Here is a 22,595-nt window from a genome sequence, read left to right as displayed (position 1 = left end):
TGCCTCCCAGCTGGCTTTTGGCCCATTTGAGGCCATTTTCACCCTCCCAGAGGCTCGAGGGAAGCCTGTGGAGCCTCGGGAGGCCAAAAATGGGCCTTCCGGAAATACCAGAAATGCCGAAACAGGCCTGTTTTTCAGCCTCCAAGGCTCCACAGGCTTCCCTTGAGCCTCTGGGAAGGTGAAAACGACCTCAAATGGGCCAAAAACCAGCTGGGAGGCACGCACATGCACAGTGCAGGTAAGAAGCCAGGCCAGGGGTGTTGCGTACGCATGCGCAGGGCGCATTGCTTTCAGCACACAACAAAAAAGTTCACCATCCCTGTCCTAAACTATGCCACCGGTTTTGATTTTTATTCAAGTCTTATTAATGCTAAGTGTTTACAAATTTAATCATTTGAACTGTTTGTAGAAATTTAATAAGGAAATCTATTCACTCAGGTTGACTCAAGTACCCACCACAGAAAAGGAGACTTGGAATGCCCTGATTGAAGATTCCAAAGGGGAACTCTCAACTAAGCATCCTGATACGCTGTTCCGTTTTGGAAGCCAAGAGTATTTCAAGAGGTTAGTGAATACAGATAGGGAAAAAGGAAGTACAGCAACGTAAGAGACTTACTGCTTGGTTTCTCTTAATTGAAGCAATGCAAATCAGACACGTCAGCGCCCCAGACTGAAAGGCATCATTCATATATTGCTTTGTGCGCTCCAACTCACTTGCATCTCCATCTTTGAATAGAAAAAGACTCTAGTGAAAATGTTGTTATGTTAGCAGATAAAGGCAGATGGGTAATCGATAGGTTCTTTTAGAGAAGGGGTACGAAACTCAAGGCCCGTGTGTGGCCCTCTTGATTTTCGCTGGCAGAATGCTGCAAGATGGCGAGCTCGCCATGCCCACCCTGGTCATGTCCACCACGGCTATGGCCACTTGCCCCGAGGTCAAACACAACCCTGATGCAGCATTCAATGAAATCGAATTTGACACTCCCTGTTTTAGAGTTCCATGCTAGTCATTTCCAGGGTATACCGTATGATAGTTGCCTCGGCCTCTATGGGCTAGAAACCGTAGAATCACAAATCACTTGTGTTCTTTTGAAGTGTCTATCACACTAAGTATTAAGTATTTCTTTCAACTTCGTTCCAATCAATTCTACAGAATGTCCTCTTCACAGAACTGTTTAAAATCATTAATATTTCCTGCTTCAAGTCATGCCACATTTCAATTGGGGCAAGATCACCTCTTTTTCTCAGGCATTCCAAAATGTGACATTTCTCTTGCTCCAGCCATTCGATTATAGAGTTACTTGTGTGTGTCTCTGTGTGATCATTCTCACAAAGTATATTTATTTAAGCTTCACTTCGTGGACAAGTATCTGGACATTCCCTCACAGAATTTACTGGTACAATCTAGAAATCATGTTTCCTCAATGAAAAAGAGCCATCCACATTTGGTGCCTACAAGATTGTCTAAGGATTTATCCAAATTTAAAACCAAATTGCTGGAAATGCAGACTAAAACAAGGTAACTTCTTTCATACATGGTGGCTATGTCCAGAAATGAAAAAAATATTGGAAGATAATACAAATGTGGTTACAGGAGCTAATTGGAAGTCAAATAGATTTTCTTCCGGAATTATATCTTTTAGGGATAATAAAAAGGAATTACAATAGAAAGATAAAGTATTTGACGTTACATATACTAACAGCAGCAAGGATTTCCAATTGGAAGCAAGATTGCATACCATCCAAGGGTTTAGTAATTTAAAAAAAATTGAGTGCGTGGAAATGAATAAATTGACCATGGAAATAAAAGGAAAAATAGATTCAGAATATTATGCAATATGGGAGAAATTGTATCATTGGATTGACAATAGAAATAAAAAAAGAAAATGTATATAATAGATACAGAAGGTATAGCATGTATAGTTTGTATCGGATAGGATATGTGTATGTGTATATGAAATGTCATAGTACTGTTTATCAAGTAATAGAGATATGTAAAAAGAAAAAGAAAAAAAAAACCAATAAAGTATTTTTTTTAAAAAGAAAGAAAAAGAGTCATCCATATTCGGAGCCTAGAAAGCAGCCGCATATTACAGTATTTCAGTCACCGTGTTTCATGGAGGAGAGGAGAGTCTTTTATGGAAATGCAGTGTTTTATTCTAATAACTATCTAGATTATCTAGGTGATAACTGGCAAAACTAAGAGGGATGGCAATTTTTCTGGGGAACAGTGGCTGCCTCCCTCATATCCTTTTATGCGTACACCTTGTATTCAATAATTACATAATGTAAGAATCTTGAACACTAATGTCTAACACTGCAAGAGTGGCTTGCAGATCCTTTGCCTTTATCCTGAGGTTGTTTTGCAACCTCTCTGGGTACAAGTGCATTGTACTTGGTTTGAGGGGAAATTTTTGTTTGACAATCACTTCCAGGAAAAGTAATGCCAGCACTGCATACATTTTGCCTGTCGAGTGATGAAGGCCAATGTTTTGGCAATGCTTTTTGCAGGCCTTTGTGCCTCATATATTGATAAAACCCTTTCTACAGAAATCTCTTTTGAGTAATCATCATTCACTTCTCCAAACCTGCATCCAGAAGAGCAAAATTTCAATTTCACTGTGAGGAACACCAACCACAATTTACCACCTTGAAGGAGCAGAGTATTCTGAGATTTTACATAATTATTCCAAAACACACAAGCAAAAGTTGACACAATATGTTTAGCTAACTAGGCTATGTGAATAGGAGCAGCAGTTCTCCAAATCTAGCAAAGTAATATTCTATCATAAAGACGGAAATTAATCTCTAAGCGATATTTTTAATGTAATGCTATGTTTTTCTTTGAAATGAAAACTGAGAAGCCAATATAGAAAAATTTACCAGTCTGATTAGTATATTTTGTAAATGTTTTGGCCAGTATTTGTCCATGCTTTCCTTCAATTTCTTCATCTTCTTCATCATCATCAGATGAGGAACTAAATTGATTTTCAACAAGCCTCTTAACAGCAGCTTGATTAGCCTTCTTAATTTCATCAAACTTTTTCTGTGATGCAAGTTCTGTTAAAATAATAATACTATACATTAGGAGAACTAAAAACAGTAATTAGTGTCATATAACACACAAGCAATGGTTTGTTCAACTGCTGAATGAATCACAGTAACTATGTATATAAATATACTCAGGCCAAACCAAACAACCCACATAATGGCTTAGCATGAAATATGAATCCAGACCCTATTTTTTCAACACTAAGGTCAATAAACTAAAGTTCTGTGTAAATATTTACCTATAATAAATCTATATATCAATATTATAAAGTTTAAAAAGAGTTTTTGATGTGAGCTTTCTCGAGATACCGTAATCTCAATTATCTTCAAGCATCTATGACCAGGAAAATTAAGGTTACTCTCTCCTTATGGTTAGATTTCCTATTTCTTACTGTACTACACTAATATTCAAAATTCTGAAATAAATCATCCTTTGAATATAATCTTTCGGATGAAAGCAGATCTGAAGGAAGTCAGTCAATGATAGCTCGGATCCAGGATTTTAACTAAGCAAAAATGCATGAAACTCTCTTTTTCAAGAAAGACTAATTTGGAGTATAAAGAAATGGGGAAATTCCGTCTTCAGCGTCCTGGTTTTCCTTTCTTGACATATTTTGGAAAAAATAAAACAGGAATCATGGCTTTCCCATTACAAGAATCCAGCTATAAACTTTCTGCTGAAAAACGGAACTAAGCTACAATGTTTAAGTAATACAAATAAGAACTCTGCTGTTTTGCACAAGGTCTACATGTACCCAGCTATTACTTTTTTTACTACTGGCTCTGTGGGCGTGGCTTGGTGGGCATGGCAGGGGAAGGATACTGTAAAATCTCCATTTCCTCCCCACCCCGCTAACCTGCTTTCCAGCTCCGTTCTCCTATGCAGCTGCAAGCAAACTTACCTCACTGGGCAGGCACGCGCCTCACAGCTGATTTCATCACTTCCCGTTTTTCCGAAAATACCGGAAGTGATGAACCGGGGCTAGTTTTCAGCCTGTAAAGCCTTCCTCAAGCCTTTGGGAGGCTGAAAAAGGCCTCAAACTGGCCAAAAATCAGCTGTGAGGCACAGTGTAGGTAACGGGGTGGCGTGGGTGGGTATTACGTGCGCATACGTAGGGGACGTGCATTGCCTTCTGGGTGCTGGCACGCGAGTGTGCAAGCACGTGCACAATTTTTGGCACAGGAGCCCAAAAAGGTTAGCCACCACTGTTCTAGAGTCTCAACATCTTTTTTACATTGTGGCGACCAAAACTGGATGCAGCATTCCAAGTGTGACCTTACCAAGGCTTGTATATATGACCAGTGCTCGAATTTTAAGCTAAGGAATGCGCTGAAAAGTGGCAAGCCAAGCACATAAATACATTGCTCGTTTCCATAACTACCATGTGCAAATGCAGAACTGGATCTCTAAGCTGGTTTCTTTCCCATTTCTATACCGCTGGAAGAATGAGAGTCAAAACTGGAAGCTACTAAAATTACAAAGACTGTTAAACAACTGAGAAGCACAGGTAGTCTTCTACTTAAACCAATTGTTTAACATTTGTTCAAAGTTACGACAGTGCTTAAAATAGTGACTTATGACTTGTCCTCACACTCACAACCACTGCAGTGTCCCAGTCACATGATCAAAATTTTGGCATCTGGCAACCAGCTTGTATTTATAATGGTTGCAATGTCCCAAGATCATGCAATCTCCATTTAAGACCATAGGGGGGAAGAAACATTTGCAGCAAGTACAGTGGGGGGGGGGAGCCAGCTTCATTTGCTGACTTGCTTACAAAAGGTTGTAAAATTGGATGTGACTCTTTTAACGTCTGTTTCACTTAGTAATCAATGTTCCAGTCCCAACTGTGGTTATAAATTAAGGACTCCCTATAGCAAGATCCAGGACTAATCAGCTGGAAAAATATAAATGAGTCGGATTAGAAATCTTTTTACTTTACACCCACTTGGGCTCTTTTTCTATAAAAGGAGATAAATTATTATTCCCTGAAAAAAAGATCCAAACCATTCAACCTGATTTAGAAAACTCAGTATTAACTGAGTTCCAGAACAGTCCTGAGCTCCCTGGAAGAATGAAAACAAGTAACAGTAACAATAATATAATTTGTTATATTTATATGCCATCCAATTGAGTTCCAGGACAGTCCTGAGCTCTCCTGCAGAGAGTTGGCCGCAGCAAGTTGTTATAGCCAGCTGAACGAATAGGCTGAAAAATACGCTTTTATCTGTGGGTTGTCAGACTTCTGAACACAACATAAACACCACAATTAAGTTTAATTTGATAAGACCTGCAGGACCACCAAGGGAGGCTCATTTCAATTTCATTGTCCCCATGTTGTGGACCCACGATAAACATTTGATTTGATTTAACAGATAATCAGAGTAGGAGGGGACTTTGTAGGTCTTCTAGTCCAGAGGTCACCAACATTTTGGACCTCAGGGACCACCAAACTCATCATTTTAAATCCCGCGGACCACAGACTCTGAAAAATCCCCCCCAAAAAATCTGCAGGAAAATTCCCCACCCCGTTTTCCTACCAATCGATCGTTCTTTATTTGGGATCGCAGGATACCGTCTCCAGCCCCGTTCTTGGGGGGGGAGAGAGAGAGAGAGAGAGAGAGAGAGAAGGAGACTTTTGGCTTCATGCAAGGAAAGCAGCAGATGCAGCAGAAGTCTTTCTTTCTCTCCCCAAACTCTGCCAGAAATGAGTCTTTGTGTGACTTGTTGTGCCTCTTGGAGCAGGAGGCCTGGCAGGGTCCCAAAGACCCATTTCTGGCGGAGTTTGGAGGAGAGAAAGAAAGACCTTTGCTGTTTTCCTTGCGTGAAGCCAAAAGCAGAAGAAGACAGAAGCGGAAAGAAGCAGTCCGGTGGCCAGGCGAGGTGCGTGGGACGAGTGGGGCAAGTTCCCCCCCCCCTCCGCCCTTTCCCCCCTCCCCTCACTACCTTGTGTAGTTCGCAATGCAAGCCACCACGCAAGCCTTGTATTCTCTTCGCAGCCTGGATTAATTGCTTTGGGGGGGACATTTCTCTGCAGACCACCAAAATGTTCTCACGGACCACCAGTGGTCCCCAGCCCACTGGTTGGTGACCACTGTCTCTAGTCCAACCCCTTGCCCAAGCAGGAGACCCTACACCAGGGGTGTCCAACCTTGGCAACTTTAAGACTTGTGGACTTCAACTCCCAGAATCCCTCAGCCAGCAAAGCTGGCTGAGGATTCTGGGAGTTGAAGTCCACAAGTCTTAAAGTTGCCAAGGTTGGACATCCTGCCCTACACCATTTCTGACTTGTCCTAGAGCCCCCCATGGTCTACACCCCCCATAGACTCACCTGGAAACCCCCCAGCTGGAGGGCTCCAGGTGAGCAGGAACCCGCGCTCCCCCAGCCCACCTTCCGGATGGAGGCGGCTCCTGAAAGCCCAAAGATGAAGCGCCCCAAAGATGCGGCACCGCCGGGAAAGATACTCACCATGGGCTCCCCCTGCGCTGGCCGGCACCCCTCCCGCTCCTCTCGCCTTTCCCCGCCCGCCGGGTCCGTTCCCCAGAGAGACCCCGCCGCCTGCAGCCCGGCCCCTGCCTCTCCCGCGCCCTCCCTGGCGCCAAGCAGCGGCTTCCATCCCTCCGCTTGGGGAAAAAAGGCCCGGGCCTCCGACGGCCGCTTTCTCTTTCCGACAGTCCGCAGCCTCGGGGACAAGGCGACGTAACCCTTCGGCTCCTGGCTTCAGGCCGGGGGAGGGAGAGGGGGGGGGGCTCAGACTACGATTCCCAGCATCCCCTTGCGCCGAAAAGCCAGCCGTGGAGCGGAAGCGCCCGCCAGAAAGAGGCGTGGAGACTGGCCGAGGGCGGGGCTCTTGCCATTCAAAGCGAGCCGAAGCCGCCGGAAGTAGCGTGGCCGCGCCGCTCTTCCTGCAACGCGTGCGTGTTCTCTATGCTTTTGCGATAGCTGTCCTTTTAGGATTGATTTTTTTTTTTTGTTAATTACTTTTTGTTTTTTTGCAGCAAATCTTTTCGGATAGAAAAACCATCAGAGTAACATCTTCTGCGTCCATGGCAACGCAATTTGTTACGGCTCCCAGATCGGTTCAGATTGCAAACATGAATAAAAAAGGTGCGGAGGGGAAAGAAGCGGTTATTTCTCCTCTGTATTCACGGATTAGTTTATGTGGCATCAAGTCGTTTTCTAAACTTCTAGAAAACCACCTAAATCTGCATCCGTCATGGGTTCCCTAGTTGCAAAAATGCAAAAAAATTATGTGAAAATATTCTGCATCGAGCAGACGAAAAGTATCAAATCATGTATTTTGCTCTTTTTAAAATTACACAATTGGTCGGTTTGCTGTTTCATTTTTTCTTCTTCGAAAATATGTTTTATTGGTACATTTTTCTTTTTAAAATATTATAAATTCCATCTCTATCTGAACAGCCTGTTGTCTGGGCACAATTAATGTTAAGTAAAGATACAACAATAACCATAATCATACTAGTCATCTTGATAAAACGTATCAATATTAATCACAATAATAATACAATTAGTTTATCCATCTTGCATAATTTTCCATACAAAATTTTTGTTATCTTTTAAAATTCTGTTTAGTTTCTAACTAACCTCTGTTTCTGTTAGTTAACCATTATTGGCAAAATCCAATGTTAAAAAATATTCTGTTTCTTCCTTTTTCTTTACTTTTGTTAACAGATCCTCCTATCAGGTTATTTCAGAGAAAGACGGAGTAGCCAGGTTTTAGCCACTTTTGGGACAAAACGAGACTGACAGATCTGTAGTTCAGGGCTGCCTTTGCACAATTTCTTAGAACTGAATCTCCGGAATCCAACGTTTCTTAAGAGAGAGTATAACTTTTAAAAAGAGTGTAATTCTCATTCTCTACCCCCCCCCACCTCAATTGGTTTGTGGTCCTGGGCTTTACATACTACCCAAGCTTGGAACAAGGCATTTAAAGTGAATTAACCTCTTCTTACTGGCACAGAAATAGGATGTTAAAGCAGTCTGGCAAAAACAATGTTTCAGTTGTCTGTCCATTTTTTTTCACAAGTACATTCACTCGTTTAACATCTACATGAAGCAGCTGGGAGAAGGTTATCCAGAGATACGGGGCTGGTATGCTGATCTTACTCTGCTTATGTCTCAGCTCTGGTTTCTAGTGATGTGATCAAGGTTGAATCTCGGTGTCCAGAGGCCGAGGGAATCTGGATGGGAGAAAAACAGGTTCATTCACAGCAAAATTGAATGGCTGTGGGTATCTCTAGCTCCTGGAGATGTCTATAAAGATTCTCAATCATCCAGGTCATGGTTTTGTCCCAAAGGTAGTTTTTTTTCAAGAGGCAACTGGACTTTCTCATTTTTTTTTTCTTTTGAAGACGTTTCACTTCTCATCCAAGAAGCTTCTTCAGCTCTCACTGGATGGTGGGGAATCTTAGGATCATTCTTTCCATTCCCCACCATCCAGTCACAGCTGAAGAAGCTTCTGGGATGACAAGAAAAACATCTTCAAAGAAAAACCAGGAAGTCTAGTTGCCTTTTGAAAAACACAGGGAGCAGTAAATCCCAGGAAAGCTGCAGGGCCTGATAGCATTCCTGGTAGAGTAGTTAAAGCGTGTGCTGACCAATTGGCAGAAATACTCACAGAGCTGTTCAATCTATCTTTAACACATGCCATCATCCCACAATGCCTGAAGGCTGCAACCATCATTCCTGTTCCCCCAAAAAACAAATATAAACACTCTCAATGACTATAGGCCCATATTGTTAACAAGCTCCATTATGAAGGTTTTTGAGTAACGAGTTTCACGACACATCAGAGACTGCCTCCCGCCCTCCTTTGATCAACATCAGTTTGCTTATAGAGCAAACTGATCTACAGAGGATGCTGTGGCCATCACACTTCATAGAGCGCTGAGTCATCTGGAGAACAAACAGAGCTATGTGAGGATGCTCTTTGTGGGCTACAACTCTGCGTTTAACACTATCATCCCAGATATACTAGTAACCAAACTGTATAATCTGCAGGTCCTCACCCCCACGTGCTCCTGGATTAAGAACTTTTTGACAAACAGACCACAGTCTGTTAGACTTGGGCCCCACCCTTCTTCCACTATTACACTCAGTACTGGTTCCCCCCTAGGGTTGTGTCTTGAGCCCGCTGCTATATGCCTTGTATACCTTTGACTGCTCACCAAGCCATGCAACAAACACCATCATAAAGTTTGCAGATGACACGACCATGATTGGTCTCATCTCTGGAAAGGATGAGACAGCATATAGGGCAGAAGTAGAGAACCTGTCTGTCTGGTGTTCACAGAACAATCTGTCACTGAATGTCCATAAAACCAAAGAACTGATTATGGACTTCAGGAGACATGGAAAGGAACACACCCCACTCATCATCAATGGAGAACAAGTGGAAACTGTCCCTACGATCGGATTCCTTGGCATCCATATTTCAGCTGATATCTCCTGGTCCCCTAATACCAAGGCCATAGTGAAGAAGGCTCAGCAGCGGCTGCACTTCCTGCGAGTTCTCAGGAAAAACAATCTGGATAAGAAGATGTTGCTGGCTTTCTATAAAGCCTTTGTGCAGAGCACTCTGACATACTGTCTGGGTGTGTGCAGGCTCCTTAGCTGAGGACAGGAAAACTGTACAGAGGGTGATAAACACAGCTCAAAAGATCATTGGTTGCCCTCTGCCCTCCCTGAAGACTTAGCCAGGTCCTGCTGCCAAAGCAGAATCAAGGCCATCATAGAAGACCCCTCACACCCTGGCAATTATCTTTTTGACCTGCTGCCGTCTGGATGGCGCTTTAGATCAATAAAATCCCACACCACTAGACTAACTAATAGTTTCTTTCTCTGGGCCATCCGAACCGCAAATAAATAAAAAGTCACTACCTTATTAAGATGTGAAAAGATGTGAAATCGCAATACCTCATTCAGATGTATAATAACGTATTACAATACAATCCATCTCTTGTGTATTACACTTGGCAAAGCGTCACAGTCAGTGTTGGATGTATATTTTGTGTATATTCGTAGATATTGTACTCTCAAATTGCAAATGGAGACGCGGGTACTCTATTTTTTTTTTATCTTCATCTTTAAGTGCTCTGGTTTTATTGTATCGTGAACAGTTGCTGGGGTGCATCCACAGTTTCGTTGTACTTGTACAATGACAATAAAGTTGTTGTTGTTGTTCTTCTTCTTCTTCTTCTTCTTCTTCTTCTTCTTCTTCTTCTTCTTCTTCTTCTTCTTCTTCTTCTTCTTCTTCTTCTTCTTCTTCTTCTTCTTCTTCTTCTTCTTCTTCTTCTTCTTCTTCTCCTTCTCCTTCTCCTTCTCCTTCTCCTTCTCCTCCTTCTCCTCCTCCTTCGTGAAAGGTTTCGTGCCTGTACTACATTTTACATCTTCATTCTGGATTCCTCAATTAGGCATCTTCTCCATTACTGAGTCTTATAATTTGACAGCAGGACTTGCTGTCATTTCATTTGTATCATCTGGTTGCTACAGAAATATACTCCGCTTTAAAACACTGATAATCAAAAAGAATAACTCTCATGGTAAAAGATTCTGTCTGTTTATCCAACAGATACTTTAACTTATGATGAATTGCTTACAGTCAGTACAACTAGAGCAATTCTTCATAAATAACATTGTTACTAGCAGTGCAGATTTTTCTTGTGGAAATATTTCCACATCACACAAACCACTTTGAATTTTCTGGATAATTATGATAACAAGGTTGTTCTCTGACTCATGAATCTAATATGATCAGATGGTTTAGCAACATCTATCAATTGTAAACTCACAATAGCTACTGAGTAGCTGGGAAATGTTTCTTTCTAGATGGATTATCCAGACAAAATTTAGAATATAACCTACTAAGCCTTCATTAATTCCTTGTTCCAAGTTTCCAAATTGAACCATGAAATTCTGAACCACAGTATATGATGGCATTGACATATGCTTCCTAGAGACAAAATTTAAGTTCTTAGACATGTCTACTGAACATGGTTTATTTAAAAATCATATACTGCCCAGAAAAAAACCACATAGTTGTCATGAATAGTTTCCCATGTCCAATGAAATATCTAACATAGTTCTGCCCATCATTTATTAATTTATCCTCAAGTATGAATATCTGAAATGATTTTTTTCAAATCCTTAATGACCAGAAGTGCTCTGCAATTCTTCTAAGTCTGAAAAATCATACTCTAGGGATGGTTTCACTATAGTCTCGACTTGTCTTAACCTTATTTTCAATTTCTGCTGTGCAGCACTATATTCAGCTAAAAGTTTAGCAAACCTTGTTTGTAAATTATCTAGCATTCCTTCTATTTGGCTAACCTTTTGCTCGAGGTTTTCTGTGTCTCTTTTCATGCTTGCTTGCTCTAAATCCAGTAATCCATCTTTCATAAGGATCTGCTTTCCCTTTTCTTCCAACAAGGTCTTTGCCTCTGGATATTCTATTAAAGCTTCCATCAGGTCATCTTTATGCAGACAAAACAAATCTGAATAGCCAAGACTTCTAATATTAGCTGTCCTTCTATTTCCAGCTTTGCTACCTTTAATGTTAAGGATGCTAATCTCTCCAAAATAGCTGCCATCACTAAGAACCACAAACTGAGTTACTCCATCATCAGCTACCACTGCCAGTTTTCCTTCTTTGATAATGTACATTTCTCGCCCAATATCACCTTTCCGGCAGATATAATCTCCAGGACTATATACCTGAGGTTGTAGTTTCAGGACCAGCTCAACTAATAGACCAGCTTCGCAGTCTGAAAAAATCTGGACTTTTTTTAATGTCTCCAAATGAACATTAATAGCAATTTCGGCTCGTAATTTATCTGGAAGAAATTTCAAGACTTCTCTTTCATTTACGGCCTTCTTGTTTGTCCACAAATAATCAAACCACTTGATAACCCGTTTTTCTAAATCTTTGCTCACATTACGAAACTGCATGTACTGCTTGATAGCATCAATCTTTGCTTGAAATTCCTCCCGGGCAGCATTCATATTAGAGATCATAGAACCAATATTACCAACAATAGTAGCAAAGATTAACACACCAACCAGGAAGTTAACAACAACAAACCAATACTCAGTATCATGAACAGGAGGCGGTGTTTCACCAATAGTTGTCAAAGTCAGTGTTGACCAGTAAAGGCTATACACATATTTTCTAGCGAGCCTGCCAAATTCAGGATGAGAAATATTGGGGTAGACCCATGAGTCAGTTCCAAAGCCGATCGCTTTTGAGAGAGAGAAATACGTACAAGCATTCCAGTGGATGATAATTATAATGTACATGACAAGGTTAGAGATTCTGAAGATATTTGGATAACTTGTTCTCGTTTCTGTTTGCTGGAAGAATTCAAACATGCGTGATATTCTAAGCAATCTGTTTATTCTTATTTCTGGGTAATTCAGTCCAAATTTGAAGTAAAGTAGATCAGTTGGCACGATGGACAGCAGATCTAATTTGAATTGTGACATTTCCTTGTATCTCTTCTTGAGCTTAGATTTTTCTTTCACCAACAAGCCTTGCTCCAAATAACCTGAAGCAAAATGTAAGCAACTTTTTATGGTACGAATCTATTTTTAATCAACGACAAAAGGGAAACAAAAGTGATTACTAAACCATTATCTATAACTAGAGAGGTATTTCTATCATCTTTGCATCAATGACAAAAGGGAAACAGAAGTGATTGCTAAACCATTATCTATAACTATAGGTATCTTTATCATCTTTGCAAGTAGTCAGAATTTTGAACCTTTCCAGTTCACATTTAAAACTAAATTGTGAAGAACCAAACCAACATTTAGAAATTTATCATCTTTTTTCTCCAATATATATTTTATAAGCCGCCTTGAGTCGCCATAGGCGAATAGGCAGCAATATAAATTCAATAAATAATAATAATGATACTTGAGTTACTACAATGAACTTCCATGAAGCTTTATCACACTTAAAATTCTAAATTAACTTCTTAATGTGATCGTTCATTATATAAAATCATGCACAAACACTGCTAAGTGCTTTTACATTTTTATGCAGGGCTTACAGTTTTCCCATACATTTCAAAACCCAAAAAACCAAACACCTCTTTCAAACTAGGATTTGTGATCATCAGGAATACTTGAAGTGCTACCTGTGAGGGAATTTGGAAGACCCCCTATTTCTTAATTTAGACATTAAATGTTATGGATAATTAAGATAATCATCCCTAGAAATTAAAAAATGAGCATCTGAAATTTATGAGATGTATTTATTCCTGCCTTAATATTTTTTTAAATACTGAAAATTGTGAACATACCTAATACTGCTTCCTCCTATTTTCCCCAAAACAGCAACTGTGTGAGGTAGGTTGGGTTGAGAGAGAATGACTGGTCCAAAAAGTTACGCAACTGGCTTTCATTTTTCACTAGTATCCAAGTTTCAGTGCCTTAACCTGAATAAAACTGGGTGATCCTTTTTTTTGGTAAGGAAGGGAATTCTGGACCTAGCTAACTTTAAAAATTCCCTCATAAAATACATTTTAAATGTTATTTTTTTAAAAAAGAGAATGATTAAACTATTTCTCATTCTTGGTTTTCCTGACAACAATAAAAGTTGAAAGTTCTACTGTAATTTAGATAGGGAGAGAAAAGGTACAAGTACTTGGCAATTGGCGTTACGGGTAGTCCTCAAGTTGTGACCAAAATTGAGCCCAAAATTTATGTTTCTAAGTGAGAAATTTGTTGAGTTTGGCCCCATTTCAAAACTTTTCTTGCCACATTTGTTAAGCGAATCACTGCAGTTGTTAAATTAGTAATCAGGTTGTTAAGTGAATCTGATTTCTCCAGTGACTTTGTTTATCAGAATGTGGCAAACAGTGATCACCTCACCCTGGGACACTGCAACTGTCATATATGTGAGGCAGTTGTCAAGCATCTGAATGTAAATCATGTGATCATGTGGAATTCTGCAACAGTGAATAAGTCATAAGTCACTGTTTTCAGTGCCGCTGTAACTTTGGACAGTCACTAAGTGAACTGTTGCAAGTTGAGGACTACCTCTATATTTATGACAGTTGCACTGTCCAGGAGTCATGTGATCACCATCTGGAATCTTCCTAGCTGGCTTCCAACAATCAAAGTCAATGAGAAAAACCAGATTTCCCTAATGACTGCAATGATTCATTTAGAAACTGCAATGATTTGCTTAATTGTGGCAAGAAAAGGTCGTAAAATGAGGTGGGACTCATTTAACAACTGCCTCGCTTAGCAACAGAAATGTTGAGCTCACTGGTGGTCATAAGTTGAGTGTATGATTGTACCAATGTTTAAGGGTGCAACAGAGACAATAGAACACACTCTTACCTGTCCTCGTCCGCACAAACATGTCAGCAATATAAATAAAATCTGCAGAATAGTCCAAAATCAACCACATTTCTAAATTGTTATGATTAAGTTCATCAAAACAGGCCCTGAGTAAGAACAAAAGACACCAGAAATTTAAAATTAAGCATTAAATATCATCAACAACCACAGTAGCTATTTGGTGGAACTGAGGTGAGATTGCGTGGCATTTTAAGGAAGACATTCTGGAGAGGAGTCACAACTACAAAGTTAATGGGCCACAACATTCGATTACATAGCGTAGTCATTCTACTTTATCTGCTAAATGAAGATTTGCGTATCCCTGCAAATTTCTCCTCTTTTGCAAAAGAAACTGACAGCATTCCATTGACCAAGTTCAGGTCTATTGTAGCATAATAGGAAGAACAGTGTTAGTCTACGTTGGCATCTTTCAACTAACAAATTTTAGTAAAAGCTGCAGTTAATTTTGGAGTCCTAGTGGACAATCAATTAAATATGAGTCAGTAGTGTGTGGCGGCAACCAAAAAAGCCAATGTAATTCTAAATTGCATTAACACAGGGATTGAATCAAGATCAAGGGAGGTACTAATACCACTCTATAAAGCCTTAGTAAGGACACACCTAAAATACTGCATCCGGTTTTGGTCACCACACTATAAAAAAGCTGTTGAGACTCTAGAAAGAGTGCAGAGAAGAGCAACCAAGATAATTAATGAGACCATCTGAGATTGTTTGAAACCTTTGGATGTACGTTAATAGCCCCATCAAGTGACAAATGATTAAATTCACATCCAGCAAAAGGCTTAGCAGGCATTATTTAACATTTATGAAAATCAATATTTGTATTCGAATATTAGTATCAATACGACATTGGGGCTTATAGATTTCAGTTACTATATTCACAAGCCCATATCAGCTTCAAATGCTAAATAAAAACCTTGGATAAATCTCTATTCCTTTTTAAATTAACCTTCCTTGAAACTTGGGGTGTTACATCATTATGGAAATCAGCCATCTCCTAAGGTTAAATCAACTGCACATTCAAATCTATAATACACAGATATTCATTTCCTAATTTAAAAGTTTGAATGTTTGGCAAATGACAATGTATAAAACACTTTTGGAAACTTTGAAGAGTGTATGTACATTTTGTCAGCAGCCATCAGTATGGCTGTTAAGTATTCTTACGTAAATATCCTTATTGCCATATTTTATTTATTTATTTGTCAATTGTTTACGAGATAAGTAAAAGTGTATACATAATTATGAATACATGAAATGAGTACATATAAGAAAAATAAAAGAAAAATAAAAGAAACAATAGGACAGGGACGGTAGGCACGTTGGTGCGCTTATGCACGCCCCTACAGACCTCTTAGGAAAGGGGTGAGGTCAATAGTAGACAGTCTAAGGTTAAAGTTTTTGGGGTTTGGGGAAGAAACTACAGAGTCGGGTAGAGTATTCCAGACATTGACCACTCTGTTGCTAAAGTCGTATTTCCTGCAGTCAAGCTTGGTGCGGTTAACCTTGAGTTTGTATCTGTTGTGTGTTCTTGTGTTGTTATGGTTGAAGCTGAAGTATTCATTGACAGGTAGGACATTGCAATGTATGATTTTATATACCATGCTTAAATCAGACCGAAGACGGCGTAATTCAAGGTTTTCTAGTTCTAGAATTTCAAGTCTGGTGGCATAAGGTATTCTACAACGAGTAGAGGAGTGGAGAACTCTTCTTGTGAAATATTTCTGGACTTTCTCAATTGTGCTAATATCAGATACGTAATGTGGGTTCCAGACTGATGAGCTGTATTCTAGTATTGGTCTAGCAAATGTTTTGTATGCTCTAGTTAGTAGTGTGATATTACCAGAGAAAAAGCTACGTAAGATTAGGTTAACAACTCTTAATGCCTTTTTGGCTATGTAGTTGCAGTGGGCACTAGCACTTAGATCATTAGAGGTGAGTATTCCAAGGTCCTTTACAGAGCTTGGATCATCAACAAGATCTTGACTATTCAGCTTGTATTTTATTTTCGGATTTTTTTGCCAATATGTAAGACAGAGCATTTATTTGTTGAGATTTGAAGTTGCCATTTGTTTGACCATTCTGATACATAGTCAAGATCTTCTTGAAGGGTAGCAGTATTGTCTGTGGTATTGAACAGCTTTACATCATCAGCGAAAAGAACGCAGTTGCTCTTAATATGATCACAGAGGTCATTTATGTAGAGTATGAAGAGAGTTGGTCCTAGAACACTGCCTTGGGGGACACCACTATTGACAGGTACAGAATTTGATAGGACACTCCCAATTTTGACCATTTGTTGTCTGTTTGACAGGAATGCTTCTATCCAGTTATGCAGTTGTCCAGAGATACCATAGGATTTTATTTTTAGTAGTAGTTTGTCATGTACCACTGAATCAAAGGCTTTACAGAAGTCTATGTAGATTGCATCTATTGTTTTGCCCTGATCAAGTTGTGTAGTCCATATGTTTTTGCAGTGTAAGAGTTGCAGATTACAGGATAGCTTTTTTCTGAAACCAAATTGTTTATTGGAGAGTAGGTTGTTTGTCTCTAAGTGGAGGATGATGGATTGGTTAATAATTGATTCCATGACTTTACAGGTGACGCAGCATAAGGAGATTGGTCTGTAATTTTCAACTAGGCAAGGGTCTCCCTTTTTGAAGATGGGGATGACTGTGGCTTGTGACCATAGGTTAGGCAAGGAACTGGTCCTGAAAGATTTTTCAAAGATTATGCTTAGAGGTTCGGCTATGGCAGTGGATAACTTTTTTAAGAGATAGGCACATATTCCATCCGGTCCAATAGATAGGGATGGTTTTAGATTGCGTAGTGCTTTTTCAACATTGTCTTCTGTAAAATCGATATGTATTAGATCACTGTAGTTATCTGTGGTTCGCTAGGAAATGCTGGGCATGATCCATTGCTGTTTACAAATACTGAGCCAAAAATGTGTTAAAGATGTTGGCTTTAATGGTGTCGTCGTTGCAGTCTTTACCATTAGGTCCTATCAGGGTGGGATGGACCTTGAATCTTTTAGTTTGTTGTTTACAAAATTGTAAAAAGCATTGGTGGAATTGGTGCTTAGAAGGTTTTCCTCTTGTTTAATATGATAATTGGTGCATTCGGTCTTTATTTGGTGGCATAAATTTTTGTATCGGCTTTTGAAATTGGCAACGTGACCAGATTTGTTTTTCCGCCAGAGTGATCTCTTTTTGGATTGAAGTTTCCTTATTGTTATGGGCAATCTGTTTTTTTGTTTTGTTTTGGGAGTAGTTGTTGGTACATATAGTTTGATGACTCTTTTGACTTCAAGTAAAAATATGTTGTAATGGTCTTCAACAGTATTGCATCCATTGAATAGAGATTGCCAATCAAGGGATGAGAGATCGTTGTTTATAAGATCATAGTTGCCTTTTTGAAATTATAATTGGGGATCACAACATTGTGGTGTTTTTTGTGTGGACGTATGTTGAGACAAAAGTCAATCATATTGTGGTCACTGCTGGAAAAGGGTTCTTTAGTTTGTATTCCATAAATTAAATTTAAACTATTGCAGAAGATGAGATCGAGGCAGTTGTTTAGTCTAGTGTTGTTGGATACTAGCTGTTCCAGTCCCAGATTTGTAACAGCATTGTAAAAGGTTGCATGTATGGTTTCAGTTGTACATTCATTTAGGGTCCAGTCAATATGAGGCAGATTGAAATCACCAAGAAAGATAAAAGGGTATGGGCAGGATGCTGCCCATGTTAGTAGTGTATTTAGCTTGTTTACATGTTCAATGTCATAATCAGGTGCTCTGTAACATAGTAAGAATCGAATTGTGATATTTAAGGATAGTTCACAGATAATGGTCTCAGGAAGAGCAAGCTCCTGGGTAACTTGGATATTTTTTAGATGTAAGGACTTTTTGTAGAAGATAGCAACACCACCTCCTCTACGAATTTCACGATCTGATCGGTAAACATGATAGTCTCTTACTGTGGTAATGGAGTCGGGAGAGATGCATTGAGCCATGTTTCACAGACAAATATAATGTCGAATTTAGCCATATTTAGTAGGAGGAAAAATTCAGGTATTTTATTTACAAGGCTTCTTGCATTGAGTAGCTTGCATTTAAGGCCAGCAGTAGTTGGAGTTGAGGTAGTTAGGGCGTGCATGCCTAGTCTTGGGTGATGGTGGATTGGTTGAGGTAGGGTTGTGGTTGAAGGTTAAAGCTGAGTTGTGGGATGTGTGACTTACTTTTGATACAGTCAGCATGGTAGTCAATGTACAGGTCCTTCTCCCCATTGTCGAGACGTTTTTGAGTTCAGTGCGGAGTACACGGGAGCGGGCACGTTGCTGTATGGTTAGGTCAGGGCGACAACGGAGGTTCTTATGGTTGGTGTTGGTTTTGGCGAGTGAATTTATAGTGTAAATGAATTTGCGTTTGCTTGATTCATTTTTGCAAATGACCCTGCAGAAGCGTGGGGTCACAGAGCCGTCACTGTTTTTGAGCTCTCGGCCAATGCGGAAATGTCAAGTATTTCATCAGGGGAGATGGTTGATGCTTGATAATCACTGATGATGTTTCGGATAGTTGTGATGTCATCATTATCATTGATGCCCTCTAGACCAAATAAGATGGCATTTGGACGTTTCCGTTCACGCTCAACAGCCTCTCTGATGAGGATTGGGATATCAATATTTGTCTGGGTTATGTTTTTTTGTGGATTGGGTTGTGGATTGGGTTGTGGTTGTTGAGTAGAGATGTGGTTTGTAGCTATTGGGTGTTCAGGTTTTTGCATTGTGTCTTTTTTTTGAGGTTGGATAATCTTTCTATTAAGGCATCCAGGGATGCTACTTTGGTGTCAAGGGATGTTAATCGTGTTTCAATGGTATCGACTCTTTCCAACAGATCCAGTATGGGTCTGCATGAATTGCAGAGAAATGGAAACTCATTGGATGATTTTAGGTATTGAATCAATTGCTTGGGTAATCCCAAGCAGTCATGATGAGCGTATTTGTTACACAGAGAACATTTGATGGAGTTTTCATTATCCTTTAGAGTTTTGTAGCATTTAAGGCATGTGCAGGAGTCTTGTGGTTCATTGTTGGGGATTAAATTTTCTTTAGGTTGTGGTTTGGCATTGGATTTTTTTCTTGGCATGGTAGGTTTGTTAAGATAGTACGTTGATTGAATTAATTAATGGAACAATTTTGGGTAATCAATATAGCCAATATCACACCAATCAATCAATTGCAGTAATCTCTCTAGTCAGATAATTTCCTAAGCAACAATCAACCTAATCAATTAATTACACTAACTACTAATCAATTAATTACACTAATCATTAGTCACACTGTTCAATTAAATTCACTAAATCACTGATTTTACTAATCAATTAAATTACATGAATCTTGATCTTTAAAACTAGTCAATAATCACACTCTTTGCACTAAACACTCTAATCACAATAATCAATTAATACAATAAATCAATTAAACCATTAATAAAATATTTTATAGAAATTGATTATCTAATCATTGATGTAGATGATGAGGTAGAAAAGTTGTAAGTTTTGAGGTAACGAATTAATGGGTGTTTGATTAAAGTAATGAGGTAGTATTGAGAGTCTTTAAGGAAAGGGTTGTTTGTTTTTCTAGCAGCTGTGATAGACTGGGTAGGAGGAATTTATTGCTCTGAATGCTGCTGTTATTGCTCTGTAAACAAAAGGCTGTAACAGGATGTTCAAAGCACGCTGGGTTTTTGAAAGAGAGCAAAACTCTCTGAATTAAAACACTGTAACTACAATCAGTGTGTCTCTGAATAAGATTGTTTTGTAATAGTTTTCTTCAAGTTGAATAGTACTAAAAAAATAAAAAATAATACAGTCCAGAAATTTGGGTTAACTAATCCAATCTGTCCTTTACTTTTAAAGTTACTTCTAGTTGCAATACCTTTTTTTTACTAAATCTGACAGTCACTCCAGATCATTAATCACAGTTATTTTCCTCCTTTGAGTCCCACTTTCCGAGGAAAATTCCACTGTAGAAAAAAATAATCTTTCCCATACCGGGAGTCGAACCCGGGCCGCCTGGGTGAAAACCAGGAATCCTAGAATTATACATATTTTACACTATGTTTTGTTATTATTTTGCCAAGACCTCCATTGTTCACAGATGTTTCTTAACCCACAACCCTGGACAACCAATATTTTCTCAATAAATTTAATTGGATCAACTTTGTTATGGATTATATTTCCTGCTTATTTATTTATTAAATGTGCAGGCCACACGATTCCCAACAACTCTGAGTGGCTGACAAGTGAAAACAGTTTCAGAGAATGCAAGAAGAATTAAAAATAAAGATTAAGAAAGAAAGAAGTTCTTTCTCTGTTTAAAGCAATTGATTGCTTTGATGGTTAACAATTATGGGAGTTGAGGAAGTTAGGAAGCTGAGGTTAAGATACTGCAACACTTCTAATATGGTCATTTTTTGTATAATATTACAATACCTAGCGATGATCATTGTCCAGTTGTACATGACAGGCAATGTGATGCAGAACAGCCAATGGTAATAAAGATTTCCAGAAGGATCAATGACAAATATTTCTTTCTTCCCCCTGAAGAGGTAAGCAGAAGGAACAATTATCCATTCACCCTTTAACCATTCATACAAAATGGTGGCCCAACTTGAAACAGGAATGATTTCACTAAATCAACTCTTTCTTAGAAATCTCTACAATTTAACTTTGGCTCAAGGTGTTGCAAAAAGAAAGTAGACTGTTGTTCTGTTTGGATGCCAAGACATAGGTAGTTATCTACTTACTTACTTTACTTTATTGTCATTGCACATCATACAACGAAATCAAACACCATCTTCAGTGCACATCATGATCATGAAAATAAACACAAGCATCCTTCACCCTCCATACATTGAATCAGAAACCCGAGACACCACACCAACACTGCACTATACAGCAGAATTCAAAAGATATATCTGCCATATAACATTGGTATAGAACAGGAGTCGCCAACCTTTTGGATCTCAGGCACCACCAAACTCATAATTTTAAATTCCGCAGACCACTAATATGAATTTTGACTGACGGGTGCACCGGCCTGCCATGGACTGGAGGAGCTGCTCCGGGATGACCAAAGGGCCAGTCCTGTGACTCCTGCAGCTCTGGAATATGGGACCGACTTTCCCACTAACGTCAGCAAGCCACCCCAGGGCGGATTTCCCTCTCCCGCCGTTGGTCTTACCTTCCAGTTCCAGCTCACATGGCTCTACTCAAGGTAAGGCTGGCACTCAGCCAAGGGTGGGGGCCGGTGGGTGGGTGGGCCGTGCAGCCTTGTGCTCCCGTGCAGCCTGGATTAATTGTTTTTGGGGGGGTTCTGTGGGGGGGAACATTTCTCTGCGAACTACCCAAATTTTCTCGCGGCCCACCAGTGGCCCCCTGCCCACCAGTTGGCGACCACTGGTTTAATTCCGGGGTAAGAGTCAGATTGTTCCCTCTCAAAACCCCAAAGTGGATGATGTCAAGAGATGAGAACTGCCCCGCTCTATTCCCCAGTCCTACCCCTTTCAATTGTCCATCATGTCACAGTCCAAGGAGAAGGCTAAAATATCTGCAGATGGAGGCATGGAGGACACTGGAAAACCTTCTGCTTTCCAGATGTTGCTTGCTAGCATTGCCTTCCTAACTAATGTGGGTGCAAATAAGCATGACGAAACATCCCAGTTGGAGTCACTTGTGAGTAGTGAGTAAGTCCCATCAGGACCTAGCAGCAGGCTGCCTGCCTCCTAATCAATACCATCATCTATGTTATAGCTGGGGAGTTGAACTAAAACAGAATTCCCTAATCTTTCCAGTTTTGCGGACCGCTGGGGGTCAGGAGTGGAGATGGTTCTGTGCAAGTGGCAGGCAAGCACACATTCCAGCTCTAGGGGGCAGTGTTCATCTCTGTTACAAAGCTGAAGAGCCAGCGCTGTCCAAAGACGTCTCCGTGGTCATGTGGCTGGCATGATTAAATGCCGAAGGCGCATGGAATGCTGTTACCTTCCCACCAAAGGTAGTCCTTATTTTTCTACTTGCATTTTTGCATACTTTCAAACTGCTAGGTTGGCAGAAGCTGGGACAAGGAACGGGAGCTCACTTCGTTATGTGGTGC

The 22,595-nt window shown here is 39.9% G+C and overlaps 2 protein-coding genes across 3 annotated transcripts in view; both read right to left on the bottom strand.

Annotated features, from left to right (window-relative positions):
- NFXL1 (nuclear transcription factor, X-box binding like 1) overlaps positions 1–6,872 on the bottom strand; it is a 56,774-nt gene extending 49,902 nt beyond the window's left edge. The window contains exons 1-3 of the mRNA XM_087936615.1: positions 6,522–6,872; positions 2,884–3,060; positions 617–726 (exon numbers count right to left, since the gene is read on the bottom strand). Of these exons, the coding sequence (XP_087792741.1) occupies positions 617–726; positions 2,884–3,060; positions 6,522–6,669 (435 nt within the window). The 5' untranslated portion in view covers positions 6,670–6,872. The remainder of the gene's footprint in view (positions 1–616; positions 727–2,883; positions 3,061–6,521) is intronic.
- Positions 6,873–11,046: 4,174 nt separating this feature from the next.
- The window catches only part of CNGA1 (cyclic nucleotide gated channel subunit alpha 1), a 29,274-nt gene continuing 17,725 nt past the window's right edge, over positions 11,047–22,595 (bottom strand). For both annotated transcript variants that reach the window (XM_026699633.2, XM_087936614.1), the window contains 3 exons: positions 20,936–21,043; positions 14,421–14,527; positions 11,047–12,616 (listed from right to left, as the gene is read on the bottom strand). In XM_026699633.2, coding sequence (XP_026555418.2) covers positions 11,220–12,616; positions 14,421–14,527; positions 20,936–21,043 — 1,612 coding nt within the window. In that variant the 3' untranslated portion in view covers positions 11,047–11,219. The remainder of the gene's footprint in view (positions 12,617–14,420; positions 14,528–20,935; positions 21,044–22,595) is intronic.

Source organism: Pseudonaja textilis, chromosome 6 (genome assembly GCF_049901715.1).
Source record: "Pseudonaja textilis isolate UNSWEBS1 chromosome 6, rPseTex1.2, whole genome shotgun sequence".
NCBI lineage: Eukaryota > Metazoa > Chordata > Lepidosauria > Squamata > Elapidae > Pseudonaja > Pseudonaja textilis.
The sequence above is the reverse complement of the archived record's forward strand: the minus strand, read 5'-3'. Positions and strand labels throughout refer to the sequence as shown.